This window comes from Trachypithecus francoisi, unplaced genomic scaffold, assembly GCF_009764315.1.
Source record: "Trachypithecus francoisi isolate TF-2019V2 unplaced genomic scaffold, Tfra_2.0 Lachesis_group2, whole genome shotgun sequence".
Classification (NCBI taxonomy): Eukaryota; Metazoa; Chordata; class Mammalia; order Primates; family Cercopithecidae; genus Trachypithecus; species Trachypithecus francoisi.
Window position 1 is genome coordinate 94,264,346 of NW_022681465.1, and position 22,694 is coordinate 94,287,039.

The 22,694-nt window shown below is 40.4% G+C and overlaps 1 protein-coding gene across 2 annotated transcripts in view; it reads left to right on the forward strand.

Annotated features, from left to right (window-relative positions):
• The window catches only part of IPO11 (importin 11), a 229,452-nt gene extending 214,371 nt beyond the window's left edge, over window positions 1–15,081 (forward strand). The window contains exon 31 of one of the 2 annotated variants that reach the window (XM_033179672.1): window positions 12,269–15,081. In XM_033179672.1, coding sequence (XP_033035563.1) covers window positions 12,269–12,433 — 165 coding nt within the window. In that variant the 3' untranslated portion in view covers window positions 12,434–15,081. The remainder of the gene's footprint in view (window positions 1–12,268) is intronic. The other variant, XM_033179673.1, reaches the window with a different exon arrangement.
• Window positions 15,082–22,694: the final 7,613 nt, after the last annotated feature.

The following is a 22,694-nucleotide window of genomic DNA, read 5'->3' on the forward strand; positions in this document are numbered from 1 at the left end:
TATGCCATAAGTGTAGCAGGCAGAATAATCTCTCTCATCCCCCAAGGATGTGCGTGTCCTAATCCCTGGAACCTGTGAATATGTTTCATGTATCAAAGAACAAAATTTCAACAAAGTGAGTTTCAAAGATTTAATTAGTTTTTATTAGTGATTCATGAATCAGGCAGCATCCAGTGTGCAAAACAGATAGGAGCTCTGAGGAGGTGGTGGAAGAGTTGGTTTTTGTAAGGAAACTTGAGCAGGAACAAGCAAACAGCATAGTACAAAAAGTGGATTGGTTAACATTTGGTTACTTTCCTTGGATGGGCTAAGGGAAAGGGTGCTTCCTTATCGTGCTATCTCAGGTTTACTGGGCCTCTTTCGATTGGTTACTGTGAATCTCATTTTTAGAAAACTGGTCTGTTTTGAAATTTAGTTTGATTACATGGCATCTAGCACAAGTGACTCCATTCTGGTTATTTAAGACGTGACAAAATGGAATTTGCTGATCAAAGATAGGTACATGTGTCATGACAGGTCATTAAAAGTGGAAGACGGGTGGAAGGGGAAGTGGGGAGGAGGGAAGAGGGTGGCAGTGGTGCAGAACAGAGAGGAGGAGGAGCCAGAACAGAAAACAGAACAAATTTCTGTTACTGAGGCCCAGGGACAGCTAACTGGCTATGTGGACCTATCTATTTAACGGCATCATTATTCACTGAGTGGAAGCAGTTAATCTGTAGGTAGCCAAATGTTGGTGGGCGGGGTGGGCAGGAGGAGAAAGTTGAGATCCTGTAGTAGGAAAATTCCAGGAAGTTTTCTTAGATGTGGCTAAGCACAATCTCAAATATTTTCTTGCCAAAAGTTTTCTACTGTTTCTGAAAATTCCTCAGTAAACCAAAATATAAACAAATAACTTTTAGAAATATGTATACATCTGATCTGTGATAATAAAAACCAGTGAGATGGCTGGGTACAGTGGCTCACACCTGTAATCTCAGCACTTTGGGAGGCTGAGGCGGGTGGATCACTTGAGACCAGCTTGGCTAACATGGCGTGACCCCATCTATACTAAAAATACAAAAATCAGCTGACCGTGTGCCATGCCCCTGTAGTCCCTGCTACTCAGGAGGCTGAGGCACGAGAATCGCTTGAACCTGGGAGGCAGAGGTTGCAGTGAGCCAAGGTTGCGCCACTGCACTCCAGCCCGGGCCACAGGGTGAGACTCTGACTCGAAAAAAAAAAAAAAATCAGTGACAGAACAGGATCTGCTTTAGAAAATTAGCCTCATAGCCAAACTTGGTTTATTAAACAATTTTGCTCTGTCACCAGATGGTCAAGATGGAAAGTTTTTAGCCCCTTATTCATCTCCATCACATTTTATCATTTTTATAAATTATTGATATACCATTTGATGAAATCAAATTTTTGAAAGAGATTGAGGACACTGACTGACCCATTATTAAACTTTTTTGCCTTTAAAGGTTCTCATTCAACATTTCCTCTTTATAGCACCTGCACTTTTCAGTCCTTCACCTGATAGCTTGACCTTGTTGAGTATTTTTACCACGAGACTTGAGATTCTCCTAAGACTTGCTCAGTGATCTTGCTTCTTGGAACCACAAAGGCAATTGGAACAATAAGGAGCTATAAGGGAGTAGCTGTGTCCTATAGATGTTCATACTTGTTCAGATTTCTCAGTCCCTGTAATAAAAGTGTAGACAGAAATAAATGATATTCAGAAAACTCAGCATATCCATGACATTTAGATTTCAAATAGAAATCTCATCTGATTTTTCCTCCACAGTTTATCTTCTTTCCATTCTCTGAATCACCTGGTGTCCACATGTAATAGGAACAATGTATTAATTCACATGTTTGGTTTTATAGTATATTCTCTCCCATAGTGGACAAACAGGAATATTAATTATATTTCTGAGAGGGAAGTAATAGAACTAAAGGCATTGCTGGATAGTGGCACTTTTAGATCTCTAGCAGTCTGTTATTTTCTAATTTCGTAACATTGATGTGCATAGCACACCCCTAAATATTCTGTTACACTTTATTATGTAGTCATTTTACTTTAATGACAATAAGATGAATGGAAAGAAAACAATTCCCTATTATTTAATGTAGTTATATATTAAAGTTGATTTTTTTAATGTAAAGAGATCACCCCATCGCTAGAAATTGAGTATAGTCCTAAATTGCACTGCCAAAATTGACTTACAAGTAGAAATGCTTTTATAAAACATGTAAGAAATTATCTCAAAAAGCAACATACTTTTATAGGATTCTGAAAATACATGTAAGATTATAACATTTTTATTGGTACAAAATTTATCTTATTTTCCTACACATTTTCTTTTTTTGTGATAGCAAGTCTTCCCCACAGCCTTCTGTATAAACTGATGCTAAGCATAGCGTATGGTAGTCTTGTGAGCCTATGTTTAGTTGAACTTAAGATGATCTAGTATGTGTATAGTGACAGATCTGAATAATATCAGGAAACTTAATATATAGAAATATTCGTGAAACATTTACAAAAACTGAGCACATTCTAGGCTAACAAAGAAAATCCCTAATTTCTCAGAGTAGAAATAGTACAGGTTAAATTATCTGACCACTTAAAGTAAAACCAGATATTACACGAAGGTTGAGAGAAATATTGGTTTCATAAAGTTTTTTAAACAGTATTTTAAAGGGGAAGCTTGAAATTTTGAAGTAGATGATATACAGCTTTGAGATTGTTACACATAAAAACGTGTGAACACAGTTATTCCTAGCCTTAAGTAATTTTATTATCATACAAGAAAAAATGAAAATAAATGAACTCTACTGATGTCAAGATGTGAAAAAAGGAAAAATAGAAGGAAGACATTAGAAAAAATCAGCCTTTGAAAAATAGAAGACAATAATTTTAAAAATTAGAAGGCAGAAAAGTACTAAAATTGATGAATAAGTATTGTTTGCCTGTTTTTCTTTTTAAAATACCCACATAGTAGATAAACCTGGCCAATTTAATTAAGGGGTAGAAGAATAAACATAAAATATTAGGGATAAGAAGGCATATAGTATGGCTTCAGGTATTATACATGCGAGTCTAGGCTAATCAATGGAAAAATCTTTTCAGAACAGTTTTCCCCCATATTAATTTTGCAAAAAGAAAAATCACTTAGGACCAGATAGAAATAGATTTATAACCATGGAAGAAGTGTTTTTAATTGCTTTCTTGCCCCCAAAAGTCCCTCCTCTCAAATGTTTCTTGCTTGCTCATTGCAAGTGGTTTTAACAGAATGTACTATCAGTCTTTTTTTAATGTAGTTTAATTCATTTAATATTACTAATGACAGGCCGGGCTGGGTGGCTCATGCCTGTAATGGCAGCATTTTGGGAGGCCAAGACAGACAGGTGGATCACTTGAGGTCAGGAGTTCAAGACCAGCCTGGCCAAAATGGTGAAACCCTGGTTCTACAAAAAATGCAAAAATCGGCCAGGCATGGTATTGCATGCCTGTAATCCCAGCCCCTTGAATGGCTGAGGCAGAAGAATTGCTTGAACCCAGGAGGCAGAAGCTGTAGTGAGCCGAGATCGCACCACTACACTCCAGCCTGGGAGACAGAGCGAGACCCTGTTTGTAAAATGAAAAAGTACTAATGACATTCTTTTAGCAACAGCTTGTCTTTCCACCCTTTTTCTTTTTTTGTTCTTCCCTCCCTCCCTCCCTTACTTTCCTTTGTATCCGGTTTTAAGGAATAGATCATTCTATGCTAGTTCAGCTATTCTAGAACCTAGAAAAAAGGATAAAACAGAAAAGTATAGATGACTTTTTAAAATAAAAATAGATACAGAAATGTAAATTACTATCAGCAAATTTAATCTAACATTAAATTTAGCATTTATTCCTGGTAAAATTTCTTACTGAAATAGGAATAGAATATTATGTCTTTACCATGCTAAAATATCTATTTGAAACTGTGCACAAACATACCACTGGATAGTGAATATTCTAAATGCCAGGAAATGCTGTCTTCTGTAACAGACCTCTGGAATCTCAAAGTAATAGTTTATTGCCCAGGAAAAACACAAGAGAGGGAGGAGCAGGAGTGGGTCTTGAAATCCGCAGTCTTTGAGGGATGATCCTGTCAACAAAGAGTCATACTCTGTAAAATATTTAAAGAGATTTATTCTGAGCCAAATATGAGTTACCATGGCCTGTGACACAGCCCTCAGGAGATCTGAGAACATGTGCCCAAGGTGGTTGGGGTACATCTTGGTTTTATACATTTTAGGGAGACGTGAGACTTCAATCAAATACATTTAAGAAATACAGGGCTGGGCAAGGTGGCTCACGCCTGTAATCCCAGCACTTTGGGAGGCAGAGGAGGGCGGGTCATGAGGTCAGGAGATCAAGACCATCCTGGCTAACACAGTGAAACCCTGTCTCTCTTAAAAATACAAAAAATTAGCTGGGTATGGTGGCGGGTGCCTGTAGCCCCAGCTACTTGGGAGGTTGAGGCAGGAGAATGGTGTGAACCTGGGAGACGGAGCTTGCAGAGAGCCGAGATTGCGCCACTGCACTTCAGCCTGGACGACAGAGCAAGACTCTGTCTAAAAAAAAAAAAAGAAAGAAAGAAATAGATTGGTTTGGTTTGGTCCAGAAAGGTGGGACAAAATGTGGAGGCAGGAGGCTTCCAGATTATTGGTAGATTTAAATTTTTCTGGTTGACGGTTGAGTTTTTCTAAAGACCTGGGGTCAATAGAAAGGAAATGTCTGGGTTGTGGATACCAAAGTTTTATCATGCAGATGAAGCCTCCAGGTAGTAGGCTTTAAAGAGAGTAAATTATAAATGTCTCTTGTCAGACTTAAGGTCTGTGTTGATTCTAATACTGGAGAGGTATAATGAGGCACATCTGCTTACCATCATGGCCTGAAGTAGTCTTTCAGGTTAAATTTTAAGAGTGTCCTGGCCAAAGAGGAAGTCCATTCAAATGGATGGGTAGGTGGCTGGGCGGAGGGGGGGGCTTAGAATTTTATTTTTGGTTTGCAATACAGACTTATTGAAATGCGTGGCTTTAACACATGGCTCCGTCTAGCTGGAAAACTGTGAAAAAGAATGAGTAGGAGTGGTTTAAGAGTTAGGTTGAATATGGCACTTATCATGTCTGCTCACATTCCATTGGCTGGGAAATGTGGTCTGTGTGGCCTAGGAAGAAGAGTAAAAGAGTTTGATGATGATGATACAATAGTCTGTTACACGGAGTTTCTATCCGATGCGATGAGAAGGGAGTGGATGTAAGTTTTTTTTTTTTTTTTTTTGAGACGGAGTCTCTCTCTGTCGCCCAGGCTGGAGTGCTGTGGCCAGATCTCAGCTCACTGCAAGCTCCGCCTCCTGGGTTCACGCCATTCTCCTGCCTCAGCCTCCCGAGTAGCTGGGACTACAGGCGCCCGCCACCTCGCCCGGCTAATTTTTTTGTATTTTTTAGTAGAGACGGGATTTCACTGTGTTAGCCAGGATAGTCTCGATCTCCTGACCTCGTGATCCGCCCGTCTCGGCCTCCCAAAGTGCCGGGATTACAGGCTTGAGCCACCGCGCCCTGCCGGATGTAAGTTTTAAGTATTGGCAAAGAAGAGACGAAATTCAGAAGTCATTGTAATTATAATATTGTAGTAAAAACCAAATTCTTGTCACACGACCAGGAAGGATTAGGCTCGCAGACACTTTGAAGGGCGAGGGGGAACAGAATTTATTGGGCAAAATGGAAAAAAACTCAGCAAAGTAACAGGGGTACCTGTTAACAGGCCCCCATCTCACAGATTGAATCCCAGGATACCTACCACACAGGAACAGGACAGGCCAGGCTCCTCCCCCTGCAAACAGGGCATGAATTTCCCAAGACGCCACCCTGTCCTCCCAGGGGACAGGCCGGTTGGAGATTCTCCCAGGCCTGCAGTCCTGTTTTTCAGCCTTCAGGCTGTTTTAGGCTTGAAGGCCAGGTTTCAGCCGGAAGGAGAGTGGGGCCTTGGCTGCCCCCGTCTCTGTCAGTAATTTAAGCCAGAAAAGTCCAAGAAGATCAACAGATCAACTATGAAGAGAATTTAATAAGTGGTAATTATATATAAATGTATGTTGCTGTTATATGCTAGCAATAACTAGTTAGGAAAAGCAGGCTAAATGAACGTCCTTTACAAATTTGAATCTTATTTATCTTGTGATTTGAGGAATGCTTTGGAATTCAGGAAACAAAAACCAAAATCAGAAGCGCACTAAACTTTTGGACAGTGGAGGAGTCAAACAATGATTTAAAAAAAAAAAAAAAGTTATCAGCATTTCCTAGTATGCACACAGTAAAGTAAAACTCTCAAAATTGCCTCAGTGAGAGTAAAAGAGAAAGGAAACCTCAAAGGTTTCTGGCAAGTAAGTAATGGTAAATGGGTTTGAGTTTAAAGAGCTTATAATTAGTAGCTGAAGGGTTTTTGTTTTGTTTTTTTTCAAGTGTTATGTGTTGTATTTAGCCTGTTGTCTGTATTCTTTTGTGTTAATGCATATAGAAATACCTGTAGATGTTTTATTGTGTTTACTTGAGAGGTTAGGCCTCAAAACTCTTGGCCCACATTTTTCTGTAGCAATGTCTCTTATTTTTGGATGTATATCACAATCACTTGTGGAGCTTTTAAATATTCTGGAACCTGAAACTACTTAAAATCAGAATCACTAGGGGTAGGACTTAGACATCAGCATTTTTTAAAGTTCCCCAAATGATTCCCTCATGCTGCCAAGTGAAGAACTATTGTATAAAGATTTGTTGTGACATTGCTGAGGCTTCCCTTTCCTCCTTTATTCTTATTATTAGTTTTAAATGAAATTATATATGTGAATGGCCTACCCTGTACCTAGCAGAAGCCTTGCTTGTGATTGGAGTTTAGTAAATGTGGATATTGTATTTTGATTCCCATTTAATTGCTCTGAAGATCATTGCATAGCGAAACGTGAATAAGCAGATGTTCTGTTGCTCAGATCTAGGCTTGAAATAATTACTTTGGCTGGGCGCGGTGGCTCAAGCCTGTAATCCCAGCACTTTGGGAGGCCGAGACAGGCGGATCACGAGGTCAGGAGATCGAGACCATCCTGGCTAACACGGTGAAACCCCGTCTCTACTAAAAAATACAAAAAAAACTAGCCGGGCGAGGTGGCGGGCGCCTATGGTCCCAGCTACTCGGGAGGCTGAGGCAGGAGAATGGCGTAAACCCGGGAAGCGGAGCTTGCAGTGAGCTGAGATCCGGCCACTGCACTCCAGCCTGGGTGACAGAGCGAGACTCCGTCTCAAAAAAAAAAAAGAAATAATTACTTTGTCTGATTGCTTAAGTTGTGCATTTCTCTCAAGTTTACTTTCAGAGATTTAAAGCACATTGCAATAAAGGCATACTAGAGTAAGAATGCCCAAGTAATAGTGGTCAAGGACTAATAGAAAGAAAAATAATTGTGTCAGGAAACCTAGATTATAAGGTAATTGCTAAATTAGAATTTTAATTTGTTTACTGAGACATGTATGTATATATGTATGTATGTACTGCCATTTTTATCTCATGAAGTCTAGGTCCCAGTGTTTCTAGACATAGCAATGTAAAATGTTCCTTTACTTACAAGCTCATCATTTAGAAACTGTATTCCAAGCTTCTCAAAGGACAGATTGGGTTTCGCAGTAGGTATAATTTGATGATTGAGTTTGTATTGCTGCGCCCTATTGATTAAGTGGGTTCTGATTGGTATCTGCCGGACTCATACTCTTCATTAAGCCACAAAGTTAGGAGAGTTTATATCCAACAGATCTTAGAAACTGAGTTATTTTAGATATATTTCAGAAATTGACAGTTACCTGCAGCAAAACAATTAGAAGTCAGAAAAGAAGGGACTTTTTAAACCAAAGATATTTTCATTAAACTAAGGAATTTTTGAAGACCACACGGTTAAATACATTGTTGTAGAAAATTTTCCTTTAAGATTTTTTATTCTGTTATATACCTAGTGTATTTATGTGTCATCTACCAAGTTTCATGGAAAGGAAGCCTGAATATATTATTATTATTAAAAAATGTTCTGTTTCTAAGTGAGAAAAATTAAATTCAAAGTTAGCAATTATTTAGTATTTTCCTAGGATGGAAAACACTTTAGCAAAATTCAGTAGGAAATTGTTACCAGAAAGGGGTCCTGATCTAGATCCCAAGAGAGGGCTCTTGGATCTCACGCAAGAAAGAATTCGGGTTGAGTCCACAGAGTGAAGTGAAATGAAAGCAAGCTTATTAAGAAAGTAAAGGAATAAAGAATGGCTATTCCGTAGGCAGAGCAGCCCCAAAGGCTGCTTGCTTGCTTTTCTTTCTCTCCTTCTTTCCCTTTTCTTTCTTTCTTTTCTTTTCTTTTCTTTTCTTTTCTTTTCTTTTCTTTTCTTTTCTTTTCTTTTTTCTTTTCTTTCTCTCTCTCTCTCTCTCTCTCTCTCTCTCTCTCTCTTTTTTCTCTCTCTTTCTCTCTTTCTTTCTCTCTCTTTCTTTCTTTTTTCCTTTTTTTTTTTTTTGGACAGAGTTTTGCTGTTGTTGCCCAGGCTAGAGTGCAGTGGCACAATCTCGGCTCACTGCGGCCTCCACCTCCTGAGTAGCTGGGATTACAGGCATGCGCCACCTATGGCCCCCCAATTTTTTGTATTTTTTTTAGTAGAGACAGGGTTTCATTGTATCATGTGGGCCAGGCCGGTCTCAAACTCCTAATCTCAGGTGATTCACCCGCCTTGGCCTCCCAAAGGTGCAGGGATTACAGGCGTGAGCCACCTGGCCTTTTATGGGTATTTCTTGATTATATGCTAAACAAAGGATGGATTGTTCATGAGATTTTTGGGGAAGGGGTAGTCAATTCTTGGAACTGTGGGTTCCTCCCCCTTTCCCCTCTTTTTTTTTTTTTTTTTTTTTTTTTTTGAAAAAACGGAGTTTTGCTCATGTTACTCAGGCTGGAGTGCAATGACATGATCTAGGCTCAAGGCAACCTCCGCCTCCTGGGTTCAAGCAATTCTCCTGCTTCAGTCTCCCAAGTAGCTGGGATTACAGGCATGCTCCACCACACCCAGCTAATTTTGTATTTTTAGTAGAGACGGAGTTTCTCCGTGTTGGTCAGGCTCGTCTCGAACTCCTGACCTCAGTTGATCTGCCCGCTTCAGCCTCCCAAAGTGCTGGGATTACAGGCGTGAGCCACGGCACCCAGCCAGTACCTCCCCTTTTTAGACTATATAGGGTAACTTCTGGACATTGCCATGGCATTTGTAAACTGTTATGGTGCTGGTGGGATTGTCTTTTAGCATGCTAATGCATTATAATTAGCATGTAATGAGGAGTGAAGATGACCACAGGTCACTTTTGTGGCCATCGTGGTTTTGGGAAGTTTTAGTCAGCTTCTTTACCACAACCTGTCTTATCAGCTAGGTCTTTATGTCTCCTATCTTGTGCTGAACTCCTATCTCATCCTGTGGCTTAGAATGTCTAACGTCCTGGGAATGCAGCCCAGTAGGTCTCCGCCTTATTTTCTCCAGCCCCTATTCAAGATGGAGTTGCAGGCCAGGCGCTGTGGCTCACGCCTGTAATCCCAGCACTTTGGGAGGCCTAGGCGGGCAGATTATGAGGTCAGGAGATCGAGACCATCCTGGCTAACACGGTGAAACCCCATCTCTAATAAAAATAACAAATTTGCCATCTATGGTGGTGGGCGCCTGTAGTCCCAGCTACTCCTGAGGCAGGGGAATGGCGTGAACCTGGGAGGGAGAGCTTGCAGTGAGCCGAGATTGCGCCACTGCACTCTAGCCTGGGCAAGAGAGAGAGAGAGACTCCACCTCAAAAAAAAAAAGATGGAGTTGCACGGTTCAAAGGCCTCTGACAAAATAACTTTACAGTAAGTAGTTTTTGCAAATTATAATTGGGCATATAGGCTTAAAAAGTGAATAATGACATGCCGCATAACTTAAGGAAAATGAAAGATTTTGCTTCACTAAATTCTTGCTGGGTGAAATTTCTTATTAATGTAGTGAAATATAATGGAAAACTTTGTTTCAAGAGATAGAAATCTCGAAGAGCAAGAAATTTGTAAGTAGCCCCACGGAAACTAAAATCTTGAACCACTTTAGAAGACTACTTCATGGGTTGAAGCATGTCAAAAGTCTATCATTACCAACAGAGGGAACTGATACGCACTTCAACTAGAACCATTCTGTCTTAGAGTAATAATTTTAAAATTAAGTAATACTGAGCCACTTGCTCATTAAAATCCGATATGTGGACTTTTGAAGTGAATCTGGCTATTAACACTTCATTTATCTGGTGTTACCCCAGAGTCAGGAATTCTGGGTAATTATCTCTTGCTAATAACTGAAGCCTCTGAACGTTCCTAATTTTATCTTACCCATTTCAATGGAAATATCTCTTGAATGATCACATACTTTCTTAGAAGGCAAGAGCATATGGAAGTAATGGAAAGAGAACAAAACCAGGAATTTTCCAATGTGTATTTTCTGATGAAGTTATTAACTTGAGAAAAACTAACCTTGATTGTCATTCAGAGCTTGGAGACGTCAGCTTTTATCTCAAAATTGAACACAGGCCTAGCTGCTTAGATGTATTATTAGACACTTATATAAGCTAATACATAAGATGAGATGTCAGTTGTAGAGCGGTTTGACCTTATACCAAATGGCCACAGAGGGGTATACTTTTCTAATTGCTGAGTCCATTTTTTAGAATAATCTTCTTAATTTGGAATAATTTTAGGTTTACAGAAAAGTAACAAAAATAGTACAAAGAGTTCTCATGTGCCTCTCACCCAGTTTCTCCTAATGTTAACATTATGTGTTACGTTTTTCTTTATTCTTCTTCCTTTTTTTTTGTTTTTTTTTTTTGAGACGGAGTCTCGCTCTGTCGCCCAGGCTGGAGTGCAATGGCGTGATCTCAGCTCACTGCAACCTCCGCATCCCGGATTCAGGCGATTCTTCTGCCTCAGCCTCCCAAGTAGCTGGGACTACAGGCATGCACCACCACGCCAGGCTAATTTTTGTATTTTTAGTAGAGATGGGGTTTCACCATATTGGCAGGCTGTTCTCAAACTCCTGACCTTATGATCTGGCCACCTCAGCCTCCTAATGCGCTGGGATTACAGGCATGAGCCACCGGGCCCAGCCCTACATTTTTCAAATATACATGGTACATTTATCAAAACTAAGAAACCAACATCGGTGCATTATTATTGACTAAACTCCAGACTTTTATTTAGATTTTACCAGTTTTTCTGGTAACACTCTTAGTTCCAGGATTCAATCCGGTATATCACACATTGCACTTAGCCTGGGTGCAGCTGTGTTTTATGTATGTGTATGTATGTGCATGCCACAGGGTAGAAGCAGCCGAAATATTTTCCTTTGTCATTGTTATCTTTAGGGAGTAGACTTATGGGTTATTTTTCATGAAATTATACTTCTTTTGTTTTCCAAATATCACAGTGGGAGACGAAGAGTCCCTTTTTTTTTCAGCCAGAAGCATATACAGGAATTTAAATAGTATGGCAATCCAGGGTAGGGCAAACACTGTCTCCTCTCTGGATCCTGAGGGCATTACTGGGTTGCCACAGAGGCCTACCCTATCTTCCTAAGGAGAATGCTGGACAATTGTATTTAAATGTTCTTCAGCATGTTCTGTTTCTTTTAGAATGCTTTCTACTAGGCTTTGATGCTTTAAATAAGTGAGTCCCCCAGCTCTTCAGAAATGGCTAATCAGAAAACATGTTCAGGGGGCCCTAGGGAACTGAAGTTAGACTAATTGAATGAAATTTTCTGCCGGGCGCGGTGGCTCAAGCCTGTAATCCCAGCACTTTGGGAGGCCGAGACGGGCGGATCACGAGGTCAGGAGATCGAGACCATCCTGGCTAACACTAGCCGGGCGACATGGCGGCACCTGTAGTCCCAGCTACTCGGGAGGCTGAGGCAGGAAAATGGCGGGAACCCGGGAGGCAGAGCTTGCAGTGAGCTGAGATCCGGCCACAGCACTCCAGCCTGGGTGACAGAGCGAGACTCCGTCTCAAAAAAAAAAAAAAGAAATTTTCTTTGACAGATTTTTCCACTATGAGACTATTACAGAATCTGTGTAAGAAGAGAGGCAGAAGCAATTTTGTTTCTGTAGAAGAGATTACAAAGAACTTTTGTAAATTGCAGGTAGGAGAGACTTGTTTTGCTTTTTTGACACAGTCTTGCTCCTCTCTGTATCCCACAGCTGGCCCTGAAGGACCCTGTTCATATGGTGTCTCTGCAGCAGTTCATCTACGAGAAGCTCAAGGCACAGCAGGAGATGCTAGGAGAACAAGGTTTCCAGTCCCTCATGGAAACAGTGGACACGGAGATTGTCACCCAGCTACAGGAATTTTTGCAAGGATTCTAAGAGCACATGACATGTGACTGCCTCGCCTTTCAGAAACAAGCTGAGTAACCTAGCCTGCCGGTTGTATGTGAGAGCCTGCTGAGATGAAGAAATCACTTCATGAAAATAAGCAAAGACCACACATTTTTTTTTTTACTACAAAATGTAAAGGATAAATGTAAATGCTGCATAACTAAAATCACAAACCTATTCCTCAAAAGAATTTAATTTTATATTTATGAGGGGGCCCTTTACTAAAAAGTACATGTAAAAGTACATTTGATGACAATAGCTGCTTAGTTTCCTGTTAAGAGAAGAAACTTTATCTTTTAATTATGTGCTCTTAACATTTGAAGATAAGAGTTAATGCCCGAGATGTTTTTCTGCAACCAAAATTCATTAAATTTGGCTGCCTTATCCTTTTTTTAAGCTAATGAAACTACAGGTTTGAAAACTGACAAAGCTGTTCAGATGATGCTATTAAAGAAATGTGTGTACTAAGCAAAAATGTATAATAGTGACAAATACACATTACCAAGCTTATCTTGCAAGGGAGTTATTTTCATCTAACATAGAAGGTGTGTTTCATCAGACAAATGCTTTTATTTTCATTCTAATAATTTGATACAGAAATTAGTAAAGGCATTCTTTTCTTTTCTTTTTTTTTTTCCCAGTAAATACATTGAGTCTACAAATGTACATTTGTAAGGCCTGTAAAAGTGAACGTGTGGTACTGCAGTACCACATGGGAGACCTCTAGTTATGGTTTGGTCCTAGTTCCTTTATTACTCCTGTGAGCACCAAGAAGAACTGGGCGACTCCCAGTCCCACCTGTGCTGTGACAGTTCCACGTGACTATGACAGACTGTTCAGTACTTACCCTTCTCAGGTTCCTCAGTGCAGGGGTGCATCAAGGCCTCAATAATAGGGGTATACCTGGGAGGATCCAGCAGTAATCCCCAGGGTACTAGGATTACTAGTATTCTGATGGAACTAGTCTTCCTTCCTTATTCCTCCAACATGCAGTACATAAAAAGGGGAAAAGGAGAAAAAAAAAAAAAAGCCTTACTTTGTTTTACTTGCCATTTATTGTAAGGAAACTTTAAAGCATTTTTTAGGAAATACTCAAAAGCAAGGTTGGAAAATGTTTTATCTTTCTATAGAAAGTTGGGTACAGTATGTAACTGCGGGAAACCCACTGCCCCTTTGTAAGCTGTGGAACCCAAAATGTATGGGGATATTTGATGTTTTCAGAAAGAGGAAGAAATATGGTCCAAATTAAATTTTCCAAAGATACCTCACCTTGCACTGATTTGTCTGACTACTTTTCTTCCTCCCCCCAAAAAATGAGTTCTTAAAAATTGCCCAGTGACTTACAAAGGGAGTTTTCTTTTATACTCTAGCTTGGATTCTGTGCTAGTAGGTATCAGTACTGCAGGTAGCAAATCCTAGTTACCCTTTAAATTTATCTTCATTTAAAGACAAAAAGCTCCTTTCAAGTGATATTTCGTTATCAGTATTACTAAGTCCTCAAGACTGATCCAAGAATTTCTTTTTGTTGACTTAATTATTTTCATTTGAAACACTAACCCATTAGTGTTATCAGAAATTCTCAAACATTCTCATTTTTCAGTTAAAGTACTCATCTTTCTAATTCTTGACAGATTTCATTATAGTGCCATAGCAAATATTACTGAAATAGCTACCTTGCAAAAGAAGTAAAAAGCTTATCTCAGGGAAAGAGTTTGCTTCATTTTTTAAACTCGTAAGTTTAAATAGGCTTGATAAATAGCTCGGAAAAATAATTCATGTATCTTGAATTTTTAAGTGCTCAATTAAGACATCAAATGTCATTATTGGTTAACAGAATTCTATTCATTAACAGAACTGTATAGCAAATATATTAAGTTTAAGACAAACAACTCAGCCAGGCCTCTGGCCTCTGGTTGAACTGTGGCTCCTGAAACAAGGTAATGGTCATTTATACTCCAAAAACATTCCTTTTCTCTTTATTTTCTATTCCAAAGACTTCTCCCAACCCTCTCACAAAGGCCCATGTGACTAACAATGACATTTTAAAGCTTCCTTATGAGTTGGTCCCTCCTCTCTCTCCTACTAGTCATTTTAGAGAATCCACATTATTGCATACCATTTTTAAAAAGATACAATTTTTCTTGAAAAATCCTCACTTTAATCTTTATTTTACCCATTTCTTTATTCAGTTAGTATGTATTGAGTTACTGTTTCATGCCATAATGCTGTGCTTGTGCTGCATTCTGAGATGAGAACAGAGTACCCACCTTCGTGAAATTTCACAGTTGATTAGGAACACAGACTTGCCGACATGCTATAAGAAAATAGGGGTTCTGATGGAAGGGCACATTCTAAAGCAGTTGGCCTGCAGGTGAAGGAGATTGTGTATGAAATAAAATGATGCTGTCACTGTGTAATTTGATAGTTATTTAAAAACTGCTCTCTAATGGCATGGTTTGGTGAGGCTACTTAAGCATCAATGGCACTAGACTGGAACTGGGCAACTCCCTGACTCCAGACTCGCATCAATTTGGAGTCACTCTAACATACAAAATCATCAGGTTTTGAAAATGTTGGATCTTTGTAGCCTCACGACTAATTTATAATTCCATGAATTAAAATATAAGGCTCACCTACTAAGGGTTGTTGTCTTTTCTACTTCTCCAAGTCATAAACCTGAAGTGCTTAGAAATTTAAAAGTTGAAGAGCTAATGAAGATGACATGCATGTCATGAAAACCAAAATACTTGCTTCTCTTAACTTTAGAAAAGAAAAACATCTGCAGAAGCATGAAGAAAATAGTGTAATGAACCCCAGTATACCCATCATCTAGATTTACCAAACTTGACATTTTGCCATATTTACTCTCTTTATGTGTGTCTGTATATAAATATACTTACATATACACACATGTACTTTCACTAACCATTTGAAAGTACAAACACTACAGAAGTTTATTATTATCAACCTTTATCTCCAAATACTTTAGCAGACATCTGAGGATGCCATTCCTTTACATATCCACTAATGCCATTATACACCTAAGAAAATTCTCAATAATGCAATAACATCTAATGAACAGTTCATATTCCAATTTTCCCTACTGCCGCACAGATGTCCTTTATGTGACATATAATAAAAGACATACAAAAACCATGTGTTTTTCCATCCAGAATCCTCTCATTTACTTTAGACAGGGTATCACCCTGTCACCCAGGCTGGAATGCAGTAGCTTGATCTCGGCTTGCTGCAGCCTCCACCTCCCTGGCTCAGGTGATCTTCCCACCTCAGTCTCCCAGGCAGCTGGGACTACAGGCACTTGCCACCACGTGGGGCTAATTTTTGTATTTTTTTGTAGAGATGGAGTTTCACCATATTGCCCAGACTGGTCTCAAACTCCTGGGCTCAGGTGGCCCGCCTTGGCCTCCCAAAGTGCTGGGGTTACAGGCCTCAACCACCAGACCCAGCTCCATTTAATATTTATACATTGCATTTGGCTGCTTAATTTTTCAATCTAGAATTGTCTTTTCATGTCTTTGGCTTTTTAGAAGAATCCAAGGTAATTGCCCTGTAGAATGTTCCTTATTGTGGAATTATCTAATTGTTTCCTCATAATTTTATTCAGGTAAGCATTTTTGGCAACAACACTAATCTGGTAATGTACAGTTTCTGTGACATCACATCAGGAGGCACATAAAGTTCGGTGGTTCTGCTGATAATACTAAGCACCAGGCCTCTCTATTATAAGGAGAATTTTTTTTTTTTTTTGAGACGGAATCTCGCAGTGTCGCCCAGGCTGCAGTGCAGTAGTGTGATCTCCGCTCACTGCAACCTCCGCCTCCTGGGGTTCAAGTGATTCTCCTGCCTCAGCCTCCCAAGTAGCTGGGACTACAGGCACCCACCACCATGCCCTGCTTATTTTTTGTATTTTTAGTAGAGACGGAGTTTCACCATATTGACCAGGCTGATCTTGAACTCCTGATCTCATGATCTACCTTCCTCAGCCTCCCAGAGTGCTGGGATTAAAACAGGCGTGAGCCACTGCGCCTGGCCAGATAAATTTTTAAAGAGTTCTTAACAGCTCTAGAAATGTCCAGTGGTTATTTTGTTGATTGATTGTTTTAACCTGAATCAGAGCTCTTACCACCACCAGCTTGCCTGTTCATTTACAAAAGTTCTACAACTTTCTTTTAACCTAGAAAAGTAGCATGGCTGAACTGGAGAAGAATATTAAACTTGGTTCAAGTTTCATCAGCCTTAAGTCTCTGAAACGCCTTTATGTTACTGCAAACTGTTTAGTCAAGAGTCATCTCTCGGCCAGGCGCGGTGGCTTGCACCTGTAATCCCAGCTACTTGGGAGGCTGAGGCAGGAGAATCGCTTGAACCCTGGAGGCAGAGGTAGCAGTGAGCCAAGATTGCGCCATTGCACTCCAGCCTGGGCGAAGAGAGTGAAATGCCATGTCAAAAAAGAAAAAAAAAAAAGTCATTTCTCTTTAGAGTTCTGTTTTTCTCGTTTTTAAGTTATGTAGTTCTTTGTGACTTCCAGTATTATTTTAACTCACACACCACTAAAATGGAAGGTAAACACTGCCTTTTCCATTACCAAAATATCCTTTTTGGATTTGGAAACTTGGCAAAGAGGTAGATATGCAGCAATACTTTATCTTTTTAGTGAGACTCGAATTTGGGCTGAGCTTAGAAACATGCTAGACTTGAGAGCATTGCCTTTGAGTGTGGTTAAGGATAAGAAGCAGTACATATCAGCTGGCAAAATGAGGAGAAAAAAATAATCATTTCCTTAAATGTGAAGAAGCTTTGATCTTGGTATCTTGGTAGGACTGTGACATCTGCTGGAAAAGCAGTTTAAAGTCACCTTTTTACCACTTAATAAACTACATTCTGTCCCAAACATACCTTAACTATACAGAACCTGGTGTCCCGTGAAGTGGTAAAAACCAATTCATCTGGTTGTAGAGCTGAAACTCTTTACACAGCTTCATGCTGTTTGTCTGAAGTCGAACTTTAGAGCCCTTGGGGGTGAATACCTTAATGTCCTGGAAAGGGTTCTAGCTATTGATCTGAGAGTCTGTTTTTGCTTCTGGGCAATTGGACTCCTGGCCTGAGGGACTCCTTATGGTCTAAAGCACTGGGATAAAATTCAAAACTGAGAGTTGTTGACTACATTTTCTCTTGAATTCTTTCTTGCCATAACAAGTGGAAAGTCCCTGATTGGCCAACGATGTTTAGCAAGCAAGAAGGTTTTGCTCTTTGTTCCAGCAAATGCCTGTATCCAACTCATCTGGGCCTGTTGGAATTTATTAAGTGTACTTTGAAGAACTGTCTAATCCGGGAAGGAATATATTGGTATCTGGTGATCCCGCCCTTTTCGCTTCAATGTAAAACATTGATTTTCATGCCACTTTAATTTGCCAGTAGTTCAAAAATAGGATGCAAGCAACTGCTAGAATAGGGAAGAGTCCAGGGAGGCTTAAAGCATTTCTATCTGTCTGCAACTAGGCAGGTGGCTTTAAAGTGGGAAATAGGTCTTTTGGCTAGAATTCTGCTTGTTGGGGATTTATTTATTTATTTATTTATTTATTTATTTATTTATGTTTTTTCAGATGGAGCCTTGGTTTGTCGCCCGGGCTGGAGTGCAGTGGTACAATCTCGGCTCACTGCAAGCTCCACCTCCTGGGTTCACGCCATTCTCCTGCCTCAGCTTCCGAAGTAGCTAGGACTACAGGTGCCCACCACCATGCCCGGCTAATTTTTTTTGTTTTTTTTTTTTAGTAGAGACAGAGTTTCACTGTGTTAGCCAGGATGATCTTGATCTCCTGACCTCATGATCCGCCTGCCTCGGGCTCCCAAAGTGCTGGGATTACAGGCATGAGCCACCGCGCCCGGCCTGGGGATTTTTATTGTAAGGGTTACAGCAGAAAAGTCTGAGATATGAGACTGAGCAGACCTGCAAGTGAGCTTTCAGTTTCTCTCAATTGCTTTAACCTGAAATGAGATCAGCATCTCATTGCAAAAGGGGCAGGTCATTTCCACAGTGCTTTCTAGGGCAGCCCCAAAGTGACTTTTTCTTCTTTTTGTAATGAACACTGCAATTTGAGCAAGAGTCTAGAAGAGCAAAACTTTTTGATTGATGGAAAGTTGTAGCTCATAAAAGTGCTCACTGAGCTCAGAAATGTATTGACAGCCAGGGGAGGAAAGTCTACTGACAGATCTGGAGGTAATCACAAATTAATGAAGTGCTCTATTTAGGTAAGGGAGGCAGTTTGATTATTTCTTTTTTGAATTGAAAGGCACATAGCCTGTACTATCTCTGGCAGTGAAATCAATACCATGAAATGGCCTTTTTCTTTCAGCCTTGTCTGTTCTTAAAGCACGATGCATTGAGGAATGCTGAGCCAGGTGAGGAAATTCATCGTTTTAACCAACTAAAGGCCGCTCACAGTTTGGAAGTATGGAAACCCAATTACTGAAATAATAAATTAGGGACTTGGCTATTTTAGAAAGCTCTTCTTTCAAAAGGTTCTTTGTTATAGTTACCATTTTGGACTAAAGGAACAAGGTAGACTTTTAGTTAACCTTTTTTTTTTCTAGTAGTAAAATTGCAGAGCAGGAATGGAATCAGGGAGATGATCTATTCTTAAACTAGTCATTTCATAGATGAGGAAGTGGACCAGAAAGATAAGGCCAACGACCCTGGGTCCTTGGCACCTCCTTCAATGTACTTTATTTATTTTATTATTTTATTTTTCCAAGATGGAGTTTTTGCTCTGTCGCCTAGGCTGGAGTGCAATGGCACAGTCTCAGCTCACTGCAACCTCCACCTCCTGGGTTCAAGCGATTCTCCTGCCTCAGCCCCTGAAGTAGCTGGGATTACAGGCATGCACCATCAAGCCTGGCTAATTTTGTATATTTAATAGGACAGGGTTTTGCAGTGTTGGCCAGGCTGGTGTCGAACTCCTGACCTCGGGTGATCTGCCAGCCTTGGCCTCCTAAAGTGCTGGGATTACAAGCGTGAGCCACTGTGGCTGGCTGCTTTATTTATTATTAATATTATTATTATTGTTACTGAGACAGAGTCTTACTCTGTCTCCCAGGCTGAAGTTCAGTGGTGCGATCTCAGCTCACTGCAACCTCCGCCACCCAGGTTCAAGGGATTCTCCTGCCTCGGCCTCCCGAGTAGATGGGACTACAGGTGTGCACAAACAGGTCCGGCTAATTTTTTTGTATTTTTAGTAGAGATGGGGTTTCACCATGTTGACCATGCTGGCTAGTCCATTTGGCTAGTTTGGGAGTTCCGCCTGCCTCAGCCTCTCAAAGTGCTGGGATTACAGGCCACCGCACCCAGCCTACTTCAAGATACTTTAAATTATACTTCCTTTTAATAAATGTTAATGGTTCCCTAAATTTACAATACACATTTTAATCTGCATCTGTCTTCAAATAACACTTCATGTGTAGTGCAGATACCTTATAACAGAGTAATCCCAATTCCTCTCTCCCAGCCCCTATGAAGCCGCTGTCTCTCATTTCACTTATTCACGGGTTATAATCATCCAGTACATTATTCCTGTTATTAAGCAGTTATCCTTCAGTTCAAGTAAGAATTTTCAAAATGGAAGATTTGGTTTTGTCTTTATTCTCTGACAGTCGTCCTTGATAGAGATCCAAGTGTGACCTATATCATTTTCCTTCTAATATTCTTTGCATGGCAGGTCTGATGGCAATGAATTCCCTGTCTTTGTCTGAGAATGTCCTTTTCCTTAACTTTTGAAGGGTACTTTTAGTAGATATAAGATTCTAGATTTTTCTTCTTTCGGACCTTTATTTCACTTCACACATTTCTTGCTTGCATGGTTTCTGATGAGAAGTCCACCATAATTCTCATCCGTGTTCTTCTATAGGCTAAAAAAAAAAAAATTAAAAATCTGTCTCTGCCTTCTTTATCTCTCTTAATTTTTGGTTTCCTACAGCAGGGGTCCCCAGCCCCCAGGCTGCAGACCTGTACCGGTCAGCGGCCCATTAGGAACCAGGCCATATAGCAGGAGGTAAACAGCGATCATTACCGCCTGAGTTCCGCCTCCTGTCAGATCTGCAGCAGCATTAGATTTTCACAGGGGCTTGAACACTATTGTGAAGTGTGCATGTGAGGGATCTAGGCTGTATGCTCCTTATGAGAATCTAACTGATTATCTGAGGTGGAACAGTTTCATCCCAAAACCATCTCCCCGCCACCATGGAAATACTGTCTTCCACGAAACTGGTCCCTCGTGCCGAAAACGTTGGGGACTGCAATTCTACAGTAAAAATCTGATATGCCTAGGTGTAGTTTGTTTGTTTGTTTGTTTGTTTTAGTTTGTTTCTGTTACACTGTTTTTTGGTTTCTAGCATTAGATTCTTTACCAGAATTTCCATCTCTCTGCTTACATTACCCATGTTTCTTGCATGTTGCCTACTTTTCCTATTTGAGCCCTTAACAATGATTTTTGAATTCCCTGTTGCTTGCTTGATCTATCTTCTTTTTTTTTTTTGAGACGGAGTCTTGCCCTGTTGCCCAGGCTGGAGTGCAGTGGCCTGATCTCAGCTCACTGTAACCTCTGCCTCCCGGGTTCAAGAGTTTCTCCTACCTCAGCCTCCCGAGCAGCTGGGATTACAGGCACCTGCCACCACGCCTGGCTAATTTTTGTATTTTTAGTAGAGACGGGGTTTCACCGTGTTGGCCAGGCTGGTCTCAAACTCCTGACCTCGTGATCCTCCCACCTTGGCCTCCCAAAGTGTTGGGATTACAGGCACGAGCCACCGTGCCCAGCCCTTGATCTGTGTTCTTACTTGCTTTTTAGCATGCCTTGTAATTTTTGTTGAAAGTTGGACATGTATTGGGTATAGGCACTGAGATAAATAGGCATCTAGTATGAGGATTCATTTTCATTTGGCTAGGAGGTGGGCTTTGTTTAGCTCTATTGGTGTGGTGGTAAGGCACGAGGGAGAGAAGTGTTCTCAATCTTACAATTAAATCTTAAGTCTCTTAGTGGGCCTGAGTCTCTGGCCTGGGACCTTCACTTGTGCTTCTTTTTGGAAAGCTTTCCTGTCCCCCTCAGGTGAGACAGGAAGAGGAGAAATGGCTAGAGTGAGAGGAGTACTTTTCCCCATGGCTCTAGGACAAGCCTAAAGCCTGGTTAAGTCTTTCCCCCGAGGAGTTTATTTTCTTTTATAATTTTTATTTCATTATGAAGAAAGCTCTGGACATATTTCATAAGAATTGCTCTTCCCCTCCTGCAAGAACTATGCCGGCATCTTTCTCTGATCTTCACAATGAGAAACTGGTGAGATTCCTAGAGGTAATGTTCACAAAACCAAGAGGCTTTCCCCAAGACTGTGTTCCCGGAAGTGAGCCTACCAGTTTAGAGATCCAGCACTTCTGCTCCAGGTAAGTTGATCTCAGCTTTGTCTCTGGATTTTTTGGAGACAGTTTGCAAACCCTGGAGACAGTTTGCCCTACAAATCAGTTCTCCCATGAGTCCGAGTCATTGGTTTGCAGTTTGTCCAGCTTTTTCTTGTAAAAACAGGAGTGACAGCTTCCAAGCTTTTTATATGTTCAAACTCAAACAGGAAGTCCAACCTCTCCATGTGGCCTTCCATTATATAAATAACCTAACTTGAGCATCAGTAGAGGGAAAATTCCTCCAAAGACTTTCTGTTTCTGAAATAATTTACAAAGAGCAGTCGAAAAACATAAGCACGAAAACTTTCTGAGCAAATTACATGGTCAATTGCTTTTTAATAACATTTTTTTCTCATTATAAAAGCAACACAATGCTGATGGTAAACAGTTGAAAATACAATGAGGTGTGTTGAAGGAAATGTAAATTGCCTGCAATCTTACTAAGAGATAACCAGTTAACATTTTGCCATATTTTATTTTTCTTGACTATGTATAGCTAGAAACACATACCTTTAAAATTGGAACCATTACTAGTGTCCTTTTATTAGCCTGTTGTCTTTTTCTTACCTGAATGTAATATTTAACCATTTTCCCATGTCAGTTAAATATTCTTTAGAAATATGTTTGTAGAGGCCGGGCGCGGTGGCTCAAGCCTGTAATCCCAGCACTTTGGGAGGCCGAGACGGGTGGATCACGAGGTCAGGAGATCGAGACCATCCTGGCTAACATGATGAAACCCCGTCTCTACTAAAAAATACAAAAAACTAGCCGGGCGACGTGGCGGGCGCCTGT